The sequence below is a fragment of the Globicephala melas genome, chromosome 2 (assembly GCF_963455315.2).
Source record: "Globicephala melas chromosome 2, mGloMel1.2, whole genome shotgun sequence".
Lineage (NCBI taxonomy): Eukaryota > Metazoa > Chordata > Mammalia > Artiodactyla > Delphinidae > Globicephala > Globicephala melas.
Window position 1 is genome coordinate 69,850,470 of NC_083315.2, and position 16,443 is coordinate 69,866,912.

At 49.4% G+C, this 16,443-nt stretch overlaps 1 protein-coding gene across 2 annotated transcripts in view; it reads left to right on the top strand.

Moving 5' to 3' along the window:
* Positions 1–16,443, top strand: part of DAPK2 (death associated protein kinase 2) — a 124,022-nt gene that overhangs the window by 68,015 nt on the left and 39,564 nt on the right. The window contains exons 3-4 of one of the 2 annotated variants that reach the window (XM_060293556.2): positions 2,780–3,001; positions 11,321–11,459. In XM_060293556.2, the coding sequence (XP_060149539.1) occupies positions 2,780–3,001; positions 11,321–11,459 (361 nt within the window). Of the gene's footprint in view, positions 1–2,779; positions 3,002–11,320; positions 11,460–16,443 lie in introns of those variants that run through there. The other variant, XM_070045053.1, reaches the window with a different exon arrangement.

Consider the following 16,443-nt stretch of genomic DNA (forward strand, 5'->3'; position numbering starts at 1 on the left):
GCTGCTCTCCCTGCCCAAGGCCTCCCTGCCCCAGGGCTGGCCTCGTGGAGCGTGTTCTGCACACTTCCCAGTACCAGCTCAAGGAGAGAGGGGAAAACCAGCAAGTGGCCTTGGCTCTCCTTGAGGCTCTCCAGGGCAGGTTGAGTAGAGGACCGCTGTCCCGTGAAGAGAGGGAAGATGAGTGACGTTCCTGGGTATTTGGGTCTGTGTTAGTCATGCACTCTCAGAATACCTCCTTTTGGCTGGAGGAAGACGCTTGCTTGTGTTAGGCCTGACCCCCAGTCACCTCTCATTGCCGCAGCTGCTCTCCCAGAGAGAACACTCAACCAGGAAGAGCAAACACTCATTTGCTTTTTGAGAGTTGGAGGAATTTTTCAGGCATGTGATACAGAAAAATGCCCCCGTTTCCCTCACAGGCAAAGGGAAAGCTCTGTCAAGGCAACCTGAAATATTTAGCTCTGCCTTATAAAATCCCTGTGCCTCCACCTCTGTGCTCTGTAAACTTAAACAAATCGCTTAAAATCCTTAAGCTTTGGTTTTCCCATCCCTCAGGGCTGCCAGTGCCAGGCCCCTTGAGGTGTCAGAGAGAGAGGAAAGGAGCGTAGCCATCCCGACACAGAGACTTCCAGCTGCCTGGGACTGGAGGCTTTGTCCAGGGTTTGGTGGTACCCACTAAGCAACCTGATGTCCCAAGGCCCAAAGCAGCTTCCGGTGACCAGAGATCTCACTGAATGTGTTCCCTCTGACTTTGGGAGGCTTGGCTTCACTCCACCTGGGTCAACCCCTAGTGTGTAGACAGCCCAGAGCCAATATTTGGGGCATACATAGCTGAGTTAACTCTAATAGTTTAGAGTTAGCAGACAGTGTGATAGACATTTGGCTGCACAAAGGCTTCCCAGCCCAGCCAAGCAGCCAGGGCTCTCTCCCTCCCCAGAGCTCCATCTGTATCTGATGTGTGTGCCTTTGGTCCCTGCCCCTTACTGTGCAGCTCAGAGCCTGGCACAGAGTAGATGCTCAGGTAGCACTGGGTGATTGGGGGATGAGGGGATGGAGAGATGCGTGAACATGTGTTTGGCATCTCTAAGGTGGTTGCCACAGAATGCTATTTAAGTGTTGGCATAGCTATTCCTTACTCGCTCTACTTGACTTTTTTTTTTTTTTTATCACTTTGGTTTATTTTGAAGGCTGTCTCACTAAGGATTATTCTAGTAATGGAGCGGTTCAGATGTGATGCTGTTTTCTGAGGTTGAGGCATATATCCAGAGCACTTGTGTGTAACTTTTACTCCAGAGCCACTAAGAGAGTACTTCTAAAGTGTGGAGTCTCATGGCCCCTTGTTTAGCCATTAAGCTGAACCTTAACATTTTCTGAGTTCTGTCTCAAGCAGTGGGTATTGTGGTTGGCAAGAAAACATGGGGCAGTGATGGAAGGGAAGTGGGAAGACCCACAGGAGGGTGGCCACTGGGCAGTCACCAGGGACTTCGAGTGGTCCCCACCGACTGCCTGGACTGAGATGGTGAAACAGGAGGCCGCTGCCCTTTTCTGTGTGTGTGTGTGTGTGTGTGTGTGTGGTGGGGGGGCTGCCCCTGAAGCACTCAGGGAGGCTGGCCTAGGGCCACCTGCCACTCTGGCAAGGACACCATTTCATGATGGCTGTCTGGGTCCCTGGAGTGAAGGATTTTCAGGCCCAGCCCTGAAGGGCACTGAGCATCATCTTGACTCCTTTAACTATCTTAGTGGCTTTGTGAACAGTGGGCTGGGCACTCGGCCCTGGGGCCTGGCATTGCCATTAACTCTGTGATGACCTCAAGTGAGTCACTTGATGTCTCCTGTGCCTCAGTTTCCTAACATTTTACGATTCTGTGGTCCTATCAGTCTTCTCACCGTGATGAACACCCACTGTGCTTACTAACAATGTTAGGCTGCCTCCACCCCACCCTCACCTCCACCAGGATCCCCCCGAACCCAGCTGGCATAGCCTCTGGCCTCGTCCTTAAGTGCGTCATCCTCATATTAGCTCTGTCCCCTGTAGTCTGACTACTTGGCTCATGTCAGGTAATTGAGATTTTTATTTGTTGGGAGGGGTTGGAAACAAAGGTACAAACATGAGACTATAGAGCTGCTTTGTCCCCTCACAATTCCAAATAGATGAATTTGTACTTGCCTCCAGATAAGGGAGACCCAAACAAAGGATTGTTACTGTTAGTATTTTGCCCATGCTGACCATTTTTTGCTTTTTATTCTATTTATTTTTTTATTTATTTATGCCGCACCTCACAGCACGTGGGATCTTAGTTCCCCAGCCAAACCTGTGCCCCCTGCAGTGGGAGCATGGAGTCTTAACCACTGGACCACCAGGAAAGTCCTGCTTTTCCTTAAATATCTTTTCATTAAGTAGTATAAACCTCTGGACATTGTGATTTCATCTGGTAGACACAAGACAGGGGTTCTAGCTGAGGCTTTGGAACGATGAAACTGTGTCATCCAGATCAAACCAGTAGCCTTTCAGGGCCTCAGTGTTCCCATCTGTACACTGGGAGTGACAATACCAACATTCCTTCCTAGTAAAAGGTAAAGGATTCATATGAACAGAAGGGAAGCCCAGTACTTACTCTGTCTCAGTCACTGGTTGATGGCCAGGTGGGGATGCTGTCTGGTGGCATGATTTGTCCTGCCCTGGAAGAATGACTCTGAGTTACTGTGACCTAGGGGCGACAACCAGGTCACTTCCCCAGTAACCACAGTGATGCCCTCCTTGTGTGGGTCTGTGTCCCCACAGCGGCCAGTTCGCCATCGTGAAGAAGTGCCGAGAGAAGAGCACGGGGCTGGAGTACGCAGCCAAGTTCATCAAGAAGCGGCAGAGACAGGCCAGCCGGCGGGGTGTGTGCCGGGAGGAGATCGAGCGGGAGGTGAGCATCCTGCGGCAGGTGCTGCATCCCAACGTCATCACGCTGCACGACGTCTTCGAGAACCGCACTGACGTGGTGCTCATCCTCGAGCTGTGAGTGGGTGCCTGGGACTGGGGGCGGGCGGGGCAGCAGGGCGCGGGGGAGCTCCAGCCACAGGCCCCAGAGGGAGCAACAACCTGACAGAAGCCCGACCTGGAGGAGATGAAGTCAGTGGGAAGTGGTTTCCTTCATTCACCCCATCCTCCTCCTGAACCCGGGCTTGCTGTGCAGCAGGGACTGAGGGCGAGGGTCTAGGTCTGACTTTCACTGGACCCTGGGGATCAGAGGGAAGAAGTGGGGAGTGCTGGGGTCCTTTCCTGGCTGGTGAGCATGTGGGAGGATGAGGGGGGCAGAGGGTGGAAGGCGGAGCAGGGGGCTGTCAGGGAGAGTCTGTTCTATGAGGAAGGGAAGAACAAACATCCTCCAGGCTCTGCAAAGCCCTTCTCAGCCCTTTCCTGGGAAGAACCGCCCCGCCTTTGTGCTGTGTTTGATGCCTTTATTGTTATCATAGTAACTATTACTTAGAGGGCCCTGCTGTAAGCCAGGCGTTTGCTAGGTCCTTCGTGTTGTCTTGTTCAGTCTTCACAGAAGCTGTGTTCAGGGTAGTGTCCCACTTACGCCAAGAGGACTTTGTATTCACTTTGCTGAGAATGTCTGTTACCTCATTTAATCCTCATAACAGTCCTATCCCATGGAGACTCTTATTACCTGCATGTTACAGACGAGAACACTGAGAGGCTGGGTCATTTACAAGATCCTACAACCAGGAAGTGGCGGGGCCAGGACTGGGTCCAACGCTGCTTGTGCAGATAGCTATGCGCTTGAGGTGGGATGGCCTTGGGCTAGCCCTGTAGGGGAATCCTTCACGGTCTGGTGGAATTTGGATGGGTGACACCACGACTCCAGGGGTTGGTTGGCCAACTGGTGTCCCTCCTGGAGGTGCCCCCCATGGATTGGGGAGGTGGAGGTGGGCCTCCGGCGGTTAGTAGAGTTTGAGTTGGGCTGTGGCACAAGTTGAAATGGCTGTGTCTAGTCAAGCAGCAAGACCGGGTGTCAAGAATGTTCTGAGCCTCAGAGGCGTGAGGCGTCTGCCAGTGAGCAGAGAAGTGGCAGCATTTGTCTCAGCAATCCCTGACTTTGTGACCTGGGGCAAGTCACCTCACCCCTCTGAGCTTCAGCTCTCCTCTATAAAGCAGGCAGCCATCCTTAACCTACCTGTGGGTTGGGTGGACCACCTGACATTTGAGACCATTCTAATTTGAGAACTATGCTCTGGTGTTGTCAGCCTATAGATTTATGTAGCAGATGGGCATTTGCATACTTTTGCATTGGATTCTTAAATTATCCATCTCAATATTTAAGTGCATAGAATTACCCATGCTCTCCCTTTGTCTAACTCCCAATGTCCTCTGTGTTTCTCCCAGGGACCTCTTAGCCAATTGGACCAGTCAGTGTATACACCTGCCTCACTCAGACAAGGCTGGTGGGTTCCCACAGATGTAGCCAGCCAATTGGATGGCCCGAGGTGTGGCAAGCCCCAAGACTAAGGGTTAGCACTGGTTCCCAGCAGAGAGTGACAAGCCCACCTTTGCTGGGAAAGCCAGGCCAATTCTTTAAAAGTCTGTTGTCAAAACTTTACAGCAACTAAAAAGGATTACATTCATATGCCTACCACCCAAACACAGCTATTTGTTTCCCTGTGGTTCCTCTCAGTCTTTATCTATTTGCGTGCGAGCATTGTACTTGTACAGTTTCCTGCTCTACTTTTCTCCCAGTTAACGTAATGCCATGAATAGCTTTTTCCCTTTTAACTGACTATATCATGTTTCATTACATTACATACCCGTATCTCCCTGTTGTTGGACATTTGGTGTTTTAATTTCCAGCTTTTAACCATTACGCATTTTACTGCCATAAAACAACTTTCTTCCTGTGTTTTCCCCCTTTTCTTTTGGATTAATTTTTTTAGACAGATCCTCAGGAATGGGGCAGTCGGGCTGACATTTTTAGGGCTCTTGGTATCCTCACTTTCATAGGACAGGTTAACCAGCATCACGTGTAACATGGGAGCGTTTCTTTCTGCCTGCAGCCTTGCCAGCCCTGGGTCATTTGTTTTAAGGCAGGGTTCATTATTGTCTTTTACAGTTATGATACTTTTTTGTCATTTTCACTTTTTTTTTTTTTGCCGTACGCGGGCCTCTCACCGTTGTGGCCTCTCCCGTTGCGGAGCACAGGCTCCGGATGCGCAGGCTCAGCGGCCATGGCTCACGGGCCCAGCCGCTCCACAGCACGTGGGATCTTCCCGGACCGGGGCACAAACCCGTGTCCCCTGCATCGACAGGCGGACTCTCAACCACTGCGCCACCAGGGAAGCCCTTTTTTGTCATTTTAACTGGCATTTCTGTCATTACTGGGGTAGCTGTCTGTTACTCCCTGTTTGTAGAACCCCAGGAGTTGGGGTCTCGGATGCTCTTGAGATGTCCCTGTTTCTCCCAGCAGGCTTCACGGCTAACCAAGAGTTACATGCCCTCTTCTTGTGAGCTGTCACCGCCCGTAACATCAGTTGTCACACTGGTGCTCCTGTGAGCTGCTGTGTTTGTGAACTTCTGTCTGTTCGTAGTTTCTCTGTCTCCTCCTTTACTTTCAAGTTGCCTCATTGTCTCAGGGTGCCTGGCTATGGAGCTAGGGATTGCTAAGACAGTGCCTCAGTCTTGTGTGACCAGGGTCTGTTGAGGAGCACAGGCTCCAGACACGCAGGCTCAGCGGCCATGGCTCACGGGCCCAGCCGCTCCGCGGCACGTGGGATCTTCCCGGACCGGGGCACGAACCCGTGTCCCCTGCATCGGCAGGCAGACTCTCAACCACTGCACCACCAGGGAAGCCCTCGTGGGCTTTTATGTTTGGACGTGGTGACCTCTGTTGGGCTGCTTAGGAGCCTTTGGCCTCCTGGTCCTCACTGTGCCCTGCTAGGCTAGTGGGTTTGCCTGGTACGTAAACACGGGTGTCAGAGCCCACCTGCTCAGTTGATATTTGCAGGGTTTGTGGATGGATCTACCTCTCAGCGCTGTTTAGTGCAGGGCTTCAGCTGAAGTGGCCAGTGCTCAGAGGACATTCCCAACCCTGATTTAAGTCCCCTTCAGCTGTTTTTACCCTGTCCATGATCGCCTGTGCAGCAGGACTGGTGATGGCAGGGTTGGGAAGGATTGAGTTGTCCATGTAAGTTGACTTCTGTAGGGTGTAAAGAATATTTTCAAACTCTCAGTAGATTAACTCATGCCACATGTGGAGCTGGCTCTGAAAAATGTAGGTCTGCCCTGGGAGGGTTGGGCAGCCCTTCCATCCCAGGCCCCTGACCTCTCTGGGGCCTCCCTGACTCCAAGCTGTGGAAAGCAATACAGCGGCGGGAGCATACCAGGGCAGGGCCCGACAGAGTGCTCCAAGGTGGTGGCAATGCTTCCCAGGCCTTGAATTGAGTCCAGCTTTCTGGGCCCCAACAGCTCTGGCAGCATCCTTCCCAAATCACTGCCTACACAGGTCATTTGAGCACTCCCTCTAAATGGTTGGTTGCTTTTGAAAGAGTTCTGAAAAGCATTTCTAGCAGCCGGATGAAACTGCAGGGAGGAAGGAGGCAAGGGTCAGATTAGCAGGAAGGCGACTGGTCCTGGGGACACTGGAGGAGAGCAGAGGCTGGCTCTTAGGTTTTGCTTTTCCTCTTTAAGTCAAATTGTTTAGGGGTGTGAGAGGAGAGAAGCTTGGGTAGAGTGGGGATGACTCCATGGCAGAGATCTTGGGGCTGAGAAGCCCTTGGGAGAAACTAGGTTTGGGGGTAGAAACAAAACCCAGGCTCCTTGATGGCCTTGAGAACAGGTGCCTGAGGATTGATGTGAGTGTCCCTGGCCTGGGTGTCCAGGGCTGGGACAGATACCCGGCAGGCTCATCCCACCTTTCCAAGTCTCTGGGGACAATTCTAAGGGTCACCATGGCTGTTCCCCTCTTCGTCCAAAGGAGATCATGTCTCACTCTGTCTGCTGCCCAGATCACACCTTCAAACAGAACAGCTGATTACTGTCCCCCAAAGTCCTCATCCTACCTGGGCCTTTACATCAGTAATTTTGGGTGACAGAACACATCCACATTATCATGAAGTTCTTTTACATTTACTCAGTGTTCTGTTTAAGGTAGGAAGGGCAGGATATGCCCGAGGTCACAGCCTTGCACCACCCAGCAAGGCTGGAAGTATAAAAACAAGGACTGGGCTAGGTCCTTGTGTTCCTGAGGGACACTGTGGATTTGAAAATTTACAGAAGGCTCTCGACAGGTCTCTTGAAAATGCCAAGACTTCACTTCTGTATGATACAGAATATTCTGTGCCTTGTTGATATTTTAAATGTCTTACTTCTTTCCTTTTTTTTTTTTTTATTCGCCCACCTTCTCTTGAATGTCTTGCACAAGGTGCTGTGGAAGCAAAGGTAATCTAGCTGGGGAGAGAGCCAGCCAGACAGTGGCAGCCCAGTGTGTTAGGGCATGGATGCAGTTGGACAGGGATGGCAGATGACAGCCTAGGGTTTGGGGTGGCTTTGGGTTTTCTTTTTTGCATCAGCAACTCGAGCCTTATCATATGGGTAGAGTGTGGTGAGAGGAACACGTGGTGCACCGGGATTGAGAAGATCTGGATCTAAATCCTGGTTCTGCCACTTACTAGCTGTGTCACCTTGGGCAAGTCACTGCTCTCTTGGGGCCCCAGTTTCCTTGTTTGGGAAACCAGGACAGAAGTTCCATCTACCCCTCAGGGCAGATGTGAGTCTCAAGTGAGCGAATGCTTGGGGAAGTAACATCACACAGGTGGCGAGCTCTAAATAAACTCTAAACCAAGCCCTCTTCCAGCACTACCACCCCCAACAATGATATGGTGCATGGTACTGGACTGCGGTCTGGGACTTGGACATGGTCTTGACCATGCGCTCTCTTGCTAGGAGACCTTGCATGACCACTTCGCCTCCTGTGGGCTTGGTTTCCTCATCTGTTACGGAAGAACTTCCAAGTGATGATGGTTTCTGTGCAGGGGTCACTGAGGGAGAGCGAGGAGTTTGCTTCCCTAGAAGTTTACTGTTAGCCTCTTATTATGGAGGATTTCAAACATATACAGAAGTAGAGAGAAGGATGTAAGAACCCTCCTAGGCACATCCCCCAGCCTCACATTATCACCATTTTGCCAGTCTTGTTTTACATCAAATCCTACTTCCCCCGACTCCAACTGTTTGTTTGCTGCAGTACTTTAAAGCAAGCCTCAGACATCATGTCATTTTACATACAAACACTTTAGTATGCATCTCTCACTGACTGCAGTTTTTAAAATGCAGCCACCATGGATTTATCACACCTGACAGAATGATCCAGCCAGCCACGCCCCAGACCACTGAGGCTGTCTACACTCCAGTCCGTAGTGATATTCCTGATGGACCCAAAGATACCTTTTTACGGTTGTTTTATTTGAATTAGCATCCAAATGAGGGAAGTCCACATGCTGTGTCTGGTTCTTTTGTTTCCCATGTCTCTTATTCTATGGCAGTTCTCCTCCCCTCCCTTTTAAAATTATTTATTTATTTATTTATTTATCTATCTATTTATTTATTTTTGGCTGCGTTGTGTCTTTGTTGCTGCGCGCGGGCTTTCACTAGTTGTGGTGAGCGAGAGCTACTCTTCGTTGCAGTGCACAGGCTTCTTATTGCGGAGCACGGGCTCTAGGCTTGCGGTTTTCAGTAGTGTAGCTTGCGGGCTCTAGAGTGCAGGCTCAGTAGTTGTGGTGCACGGGCTTAGTTGCTCCGTGGCATGTGAGATCTTCCCAGACCAGGGATCGAACCCATGTCCCCTGCATTGGCAGGCAGATTCTTAACCACTGTGCCACCAGGGAAGCCCTCCCTCCCTTTTTTGATGCCATTGATTGGTTGGGAGAATTAGGTCATTTGTCCTGTTGATTGTCTCACAATCTGGTTTCGTCTTATCCCTTCCTCATGGTGTTGTTTAACTTGTTCCTCTATGTCCTGTATTTCCTGAAACCTATAGTTAGACCTAAACAAGATACCCTTCCTATTGGTGATGTTCAGTAGAAATATAGTGCAAACCACATATGCAGTGGAAATGCCAGATTTTCCAGCAGCCATATTGAATAAGAAGTAAAAAGACCTAGATAAATTAGGGTTTTTTGTTGTTGTTGTTGTTGTTGTTTTTGCGTTACGCGGGCCTCTCACTGTTGTGGCCTCTCCCGTTGCGGAGCACAGGCTCTGGACGCACAGGCTCACTCTGACCATGGCTCAGCGACCATGGCCCAGCCGCTTTGCGGCATGTGGGATCTTCCCGGACCGGGGCACGAACCCATGTCCTCTGCATCGGCAGGCGGACTCTCAACCACTGCGCCACCAGGGAAGCCCCGGAAATTAGTTTTAATAATATTTTTTATTTAACTCAGTATATACAAAATATTATCCTTTGAACATGTAATCACTGTAAAACTTATTAATGAGATAGTTTACATTCTTTTTCTCATCCTATGTCTTCAAAACCCAGTGTGTATCTTACACTTACAGCACATTTCAGTTCATTTGCAATGCAATGGTTAGAGTGCAATCCTGCCAAAAAAATAAAGTTGTATTTAAAGGAAAATATTTTACACCACTTCAGTTTTTGAAGTAAAATGAATTAAAATTTAAAAGTCAGTTCCTCAGTTGCATTGGCCGTATTTCAAATCCTCACTAGCCATATGTGACTAGTGGCTGCTATACTGGACAGCATATAGAGAGAATATTTCCATCACTACAGAGTTCTGTCAATAGCACTGAACAAGAGGCTTAAGCAGGTTTAGGTTCCGTTTTTTAAGTTGCAGTACTTTGTAGGTGTTGCTGTATACTTCCTATTGTATGACATTGTGTTCAGTTGTTCTGTTTTTCATGATGCTAAGATTGATGAGTGGGTCTATGTATGCTTCTGGACACTTTTAAAGAAAGGAAAAAAGATTTTGAGGCTCTTTATTTAGGATGGACTAGGTGGCAGGGAGTAAATGAGTCCCAAAACTGGGACAGAAGCCATTCTGGCCATATGAAAATCATTTGAGGATGCTCTGTGATATAGTGGTTGGGCGTCATTCTGCCTGGGTTTGAATCCTGATTCTACCACTTACAGGCTGTTTGACCTTGGGCAAGTGACTTAACCTCTCTGAGCCTCTGTCTCTTCAACTGTGAAATAGGAAACTAATAGTATTGTACTTTAGCTCATAGGGTATTGTGATGATTAAATGAGATAATGTACAAAAAGTATACATTATGCACAGAGTAAGTATTCAGTGAATATTAATTACCATTACTATGTTGCTGTTATTATAAAAATATAGGTTCTGAGGCCTTGCTGCTAGAGAATCTAATTTGGTAGGGTCAGTGGTGGGACCCGGAAATCTGCATTTTAAACAGGTTTTCCAGGTGATCCTGAGTTCCTGGACTCTCTGGCCCAGATCCCTTCCTGAGATCTTTTCCTGGGGTGACCCTTGGCTATGTTGCAGCTCCAGAGAAGCACGTGTTGGCTGGACACTCCAGCATCTGTCAGAGGCCAAACAAGTCCAGTAGGACTGCCAGATTTAGCAAATAAAAATCTCCTATTTTATCTGGCAACCATAAATCCCCAATTCAGATAAAACTGTAAACTAGTCTTTTTGCTCCATGGGTCTCTCTATTCCTGCCACATCAAACATAGGGTGCAGGAGCATGGAATGTGAGGACAAAAGCAGTATTTTAGAGTTTTTAGAGATGAATGTAATTAATGGGTCTTGATGTTTAAATTAGGGACATGTCTTTGAAGAGGTCATCTTTTACAAGATGAAAGAAAGGGGCTTTGGGAACCATCTTGATCAGTCTGCTCATTTTGCAGGTGAGAAAACTGAGGCCTGACTGGAGGGGGCAGGGGAGTGAGTTGTCCAAAGCCAGTAGCAGGACTGGACTGGAACCTAAGTCTCCAGTTTCTGTCCCAGCATATGTTCCTCTTTGTCATCCCACAGCACTTGTTTCTGTCCTCTGTCACTTGAGTCATATGGTGGGGAGGGGTAGCACCTAGGATAACAAGGGACCTGGGCCTAGAGTGTGAGCAGAGACCCTTCTGGTGACACCCTAAGGGTGGTTCCTGCCCTTGTGATCCAAAGGGAGGAACATAGCAAGTAGAAATAGAAGGAAAGTCAGTCCCTGGGCTGGCTGGATAGAGCCCCAGGGATGAGTGAGGGGATTCTGCTAAGCACGGTGCCTGGAGACAGGGTCAGGGGTTACACCCATGGGCTTGGGCTCAGGACACACAGGACTGACTGGGCCTGGGCCCTCCTTACTGGTGTCTTGCAGAGTGTCCGGAGGAGAGCTCTTCGACTTCCTGGCCCAGAAGGAGTCCCTGAGTGAGGAGGAGGCCACCAGCTTCATTAAGCAGATCCTGGAAGGGGTGAACTACCTTCATGCCAAGAAAATTGCTCACTTTGATCTCAAGGTCAGTGGGGTGGGGGGGAAAGGGAAAAGAATCAGGTTAGGAAGAATGGGCCCAGTCTCTCCCAATGTCATTGCCAGGAGGGGTCAGCGCCCACTAGGCCTTCCTCCCTCATCTTACAGTTGAAAACTCTGAGCTCCTGGGAAAGAAATGATGCCACAGGAGTGTCCCCCTCCTGAGTTTCATTTCTCAGATAAGGTTTTTTTCACATAGGGGCTGATGGCAAGAAGCTTCTGAATCAGACCACTGGCACCTTATCTCTTTCAGGAAATACATAGGGTGTAGTTTTTAAATAAGTAAGCCAATGACAGGAAACTTGAAACCAAACCCATTTCACAAGACTGAACTTTTCAGTAACCAAGAGCTAACTCCTGAGCGGGCAGAGCTAGACGCATTCAGATGAATACTGCTGAGGTTGCCTGGCTCTCTGGACCCAGCACAGTGTCCAGCATCCTTTGACCAGAGGTTATAAATCTTAGAGCCCAGTGACCACTGGCTGTACTCCCCCACTCTGCCCCTTACTGTGGCCATAAAACTGATTCCAGGGGCCACTGATCATTTGTGGTAACTGGTATTCAGGGTCGAGAAAGTTCACTGTGACCACACAGGACTTCACAAAGCAAGAGTGTAGTCAGAGTAGAAGGATCAGTTCCCACAGTAGCTGAGCTCAGTTGCATAGGCTGATGAGCCTTTACAGTCACCGGAAGCATAAAGATCCCCCAACCTGTAATCAGAGGGACCCATTTATTGGGGAGGAGACCCACTGATTTTTTTTTTTCTCTTTTTTTGGCTGCATTGGGTCTTTGTTGCTGCTTGCGGGCTTTCTGTAGTTGCGGTGAGCGGGGGCTACTCTTCGTTGCGGTGAGCGGGGGCTACTCTTCGTTGTGGTGCACGGGCTTCTCATTGCAGTGTCTTTTCTTGTGGCGGAGCACGAGCTGTAGGCACACAGGCTTCAGTAGTTGTGGCGTGCAGGCTCAGTAGTTGTGGTGCATGGGCTTAGTTGCTCTGCAGCATGTGGGATCTTCCTAGAACAGGGATCAAACCCGTGTTCCCTGCATTGGCAGGTGGATTCCTAACCACTGCACCACCAGGGAAGTCCGACCCACTGATTTTTCTATCCAGAAATTACTTTTGTGTTTCAAGCATTGTGCTGGGTGCCTGGGTGTTGCTACAGGTACAAAATCAACTGAGTTTGAACTTAGTTCCTCTTTTCCAGGAACTTGTGCAGGAATCATAAAAGAGAGACCAACAACTCTAAGTGCTGTGATAGAGGGAAGTACTGGGGGGCTGGGAGTCTAAATGAGAAGCCATCTAAGTCAGACTGGAGTATCCGAGAGGGGCTTCCTGGAAGAGGTGGTATTTGAATTGAGTTTTGAAGGACTGCCAGGAGTTATCAGAGGGGACGGGCCTTCTAAGGAAGTGAGGCCAGCAGGTACATGGTCCTGAAATAACACAATGCATTCAGGATAGTACAGGCAAAGGGTGAATGTGCTGAATGGAGAAGCCAGGAGGAGAGCAGGAGGCAGACACAGGCCATGGGAGCTAAGCCAGGGTGGTTGAACTTTACACTGAGAGACATGGGCCAGATGAGCAGGGAGGTGAGGCGAGCAGATGTGTGTTTCAGAAAGGGCCCTCCAGCTGGGAGCACGGATAGAATGGGGACAGTAATCTGGGTGGGATGTGGCAAGTGCCAAACTAATTTGAGGAGGGGATAGAGTCAAGACCTTTTATAGAGGTTGCTCTGAGGATTGATTAGGTACCTAACTAGATGTGGGACATGAGGGGGAAGGCAGAGTCCAGGATGACACCCAAGCTCTGGCTGGCAGGGCTGGCCCAGAGACGGTATGGTGTCTTGTGGTCTCAGAGGCTACATCAGGGTGTGGGCTCACGTCCCGTACAGGGATCCCACCCCAGCTCTTACTGTGCCCCGTGGGGTGACCTGCTGTGAGTCTCCCCTCCTTAGGCCAGATTGTCGCAGTATTTTGAATTCCTCCTATAGAAGACATCTTGCAGAGTCTCGCACAGGTGTCACGGGGTAAAAGTCAGGGTCACTGAGGAGTGTGTGGCCTGGGCAGGGCTTTGGACCTCAGGGTATTCACACACCAAGCAGGAAACGGGCTACCTGGATCGCACGTGTGTCTCCTTCCTGATAATGCTATGGGTAGTTGACTTATTTTCTCTGTCTTCGCTGGCTCCAGGAGGCTGGCCTCCGAATGGCCTCCTTTGTCTTTTCTCTCATGGGGCTGGTAGAGGCAGGCGTGTGGAGTCCACAGGCCCCGATGACTAGAGCATGTCCATACTGTACGGTTGGCTTCTATGGCAGCTTGCTGAAGTGGGGGGAGTTGTAGCCCGGTCAGGGCTTCACCCTCACTCTACCGTGTACCAGGAAACAACTGAACCTCGGTTTTTCAGCTTTAACACAAATGATAATGCTTACCTGTCAGAGTTGTAAAACTGAGAGAGAAGCAGCATCAAGTTCTGGGTACCAGATAGGTCCTCTGTAACAGCAGCTTCCCAGAACAGAGGAAAAGAAAACACACCTCCTGTTACATAGACTAGGAAAACGAAGCCTGCTAGTGCAATTCTAAATGGCCCAGCAGAGAGCTGAGATTGGTTGTTAGGTGGGGCTACTGGTGGGCGATCTTGTCTGGCTCCTGGGCTCGATCTGGACGTTTTCCACAACCTGGAGACAGTCTGGGTTTCCCCTGGATGCAGGTAGGTTGAGGATACTGCTGACCCCTACCCTGCCTTGTATCCTTAGAGGGGTATGGACAAGAAGCCTGCTGACTCCCCTACCCGTGGGTCCCTTGGCCCAGGCCCAGCTGGGCAACTTCAGAAGTGATGAGTAGCTGGAACTCAGTGGGATCACCTCGTGATTGACTAGACACTTCCTGGAGCCAGCATGTGGGTCTGTGTTCCCCTTGGCTGGAACTTCCTGCCAGCTGGAGGGATCATGCAGAAGGTCCAGCTGGTAGCTTAGAGGGGACTTCTTGGTTCCATGTTGTTTCCCACCGTATGAAATTCATTTTATATGAATACATTTCTCTTCCTGATTCTCCTTCTCCACGAGGGACCTCTGCTTTCCCCTCCTCTTGTATTCTGTTACTCCTTGCCAAGTGAGTCAGGCTCGCTTGGCTGCCCCATGAGCACAGCCACCATTGTTATCTCCACGCCCCTGCTCATGACCTGTTCTCCATGCTCACCTTCCAGCCGGAAGGAGCAGGTGATGGCGGAGGATCAGCTCTCTGGCCTGCCTTTGGAACAGGAATGACCTCTCCTCCTGTGTCAGCCATTGTGCTGGAATGGTAAGGCTCTATCCCTGCTTATGACACACTCCCAACCTTGTGGCAGAGAGCAAGTGAATGGAAAAATTAATGTACAATAAACAGCCTTGGTTAAAACAGATCATGGCATGCTGTTGCCCAGAAATCTGTGGCAGACCCTTGTCACCCATAGGATAAAAGAACCCCTTCTCAGCATGGGGTTTCTTAAACTGTTTTAAATGTTAAAATGTTTAAACATTTTAAAAATGTTTCTTAAACATTAAGGTCTTTCTTAAACTGCCTGAGCCCTGATTCTGGCCTCATCTACCTTTCCCCACTTGAAAACACTAGCCCCAGGCACCAGGATGACAGATACATGTCCTGGCCCCTCTTCTCTGTTCATGCTGTTCAAATCCAGGAAGCTGCTCGTCTTCCTTTTCTCTGCCTATGGACTTCCTGCTCATCCTCCAGGCCCAGCAGAAATGCTATTTCCTCGGGTAAGCAAGCCTTTCCCACGCCTGCCAAAGCATAACTGAGAACCAACCTGCTTCCCTGCTTATCTTGCCCCTTGTATAGACTTCCATTGACAGCATTTATCACCGAATTCTCAGTTCTCTCTGGGCATCACTTTCTTCTCTTGTCTCTAGCGCAGTGCCTGACATATGAGTTATTCATCGTTGAATGAATGAGTGAATGAAGGAAAGAATGGTTTAGTAAGACAAATGCATGCATGGATATCATCTGGAAAATGCAAAAGAGGTGGCAGGCAGATTTCAATTCAGTGATGTGTCATTTATTGAGGGACTATTGTACACCAAGGGGTAGAGTGACAAGCATCAATAAGATATGGTATCTGCCTTCCAAGGGTCCGCCACCTACGGGGAGATGGCTGCAGTGAGACTGGTGCCGAGGCCATCTAAAATAAAATCTACCCATGACACTCACTAAGAAACACTCACTTCCGAGGGGTAACCTCTCTGCCTCAGCAGCATGAATACCATCCCAGTGTGTGGTGTAAATTCACCACAGACAGGCCCGCTGGTGTGGGTAGGTAGAGGGGGTGCAGGTAGATGATGTGTTTACCACTGAGGTACAAGGTATTGTCACTTTTTTACACATAAAGCAATTGAGATTCAGAGAGGTTAAGTTACTTGTCCAAGACCACACAGGTACTAAGTGATAGGGCTGGTACTTGAACTTAGCCAGTGAGGAGACACTAAGCACAGCTGAGTATCACCAGCTTTTATTTCACCAGGTTCTAACAGTATGGATTTCTTACTTGCTTGCGTCATGCCTTTTACACATAGTTAATCCGAAGGTTTATACTGTGCCATAAATTTATCCTTTGCACAGTTAATTTCTCATCTGGTTACTGAGTTTTTCTTTCTAATACGTTATTCCTCATAGTTAAAAAATTAATTTGTATTCTATTAATTGCTATAAAATGTGCATGCATTTGAAAGTAGATCTTACAAGAATGAGATGATTTCCATACTAAAACCTTGGAACATGAAATAGAGGTGAGACTTGGCAGTTTTGACTGTCAAGATAGGTTCGGGTGAGATTGTAAAAGTTTAGGGCAGGGCTTCCCTGTTGGCGCAGTGGTTGAGAGTCCGCCTGCCGATGCAGGGGACGCGGGTTCGTGCCCCGGTCCGGGAAGATCCCACATGCCGCGGAGCGGCTGGGCCCGTGAGCCATGGCCGCTGAGCCTGCGCGTCCGGAGC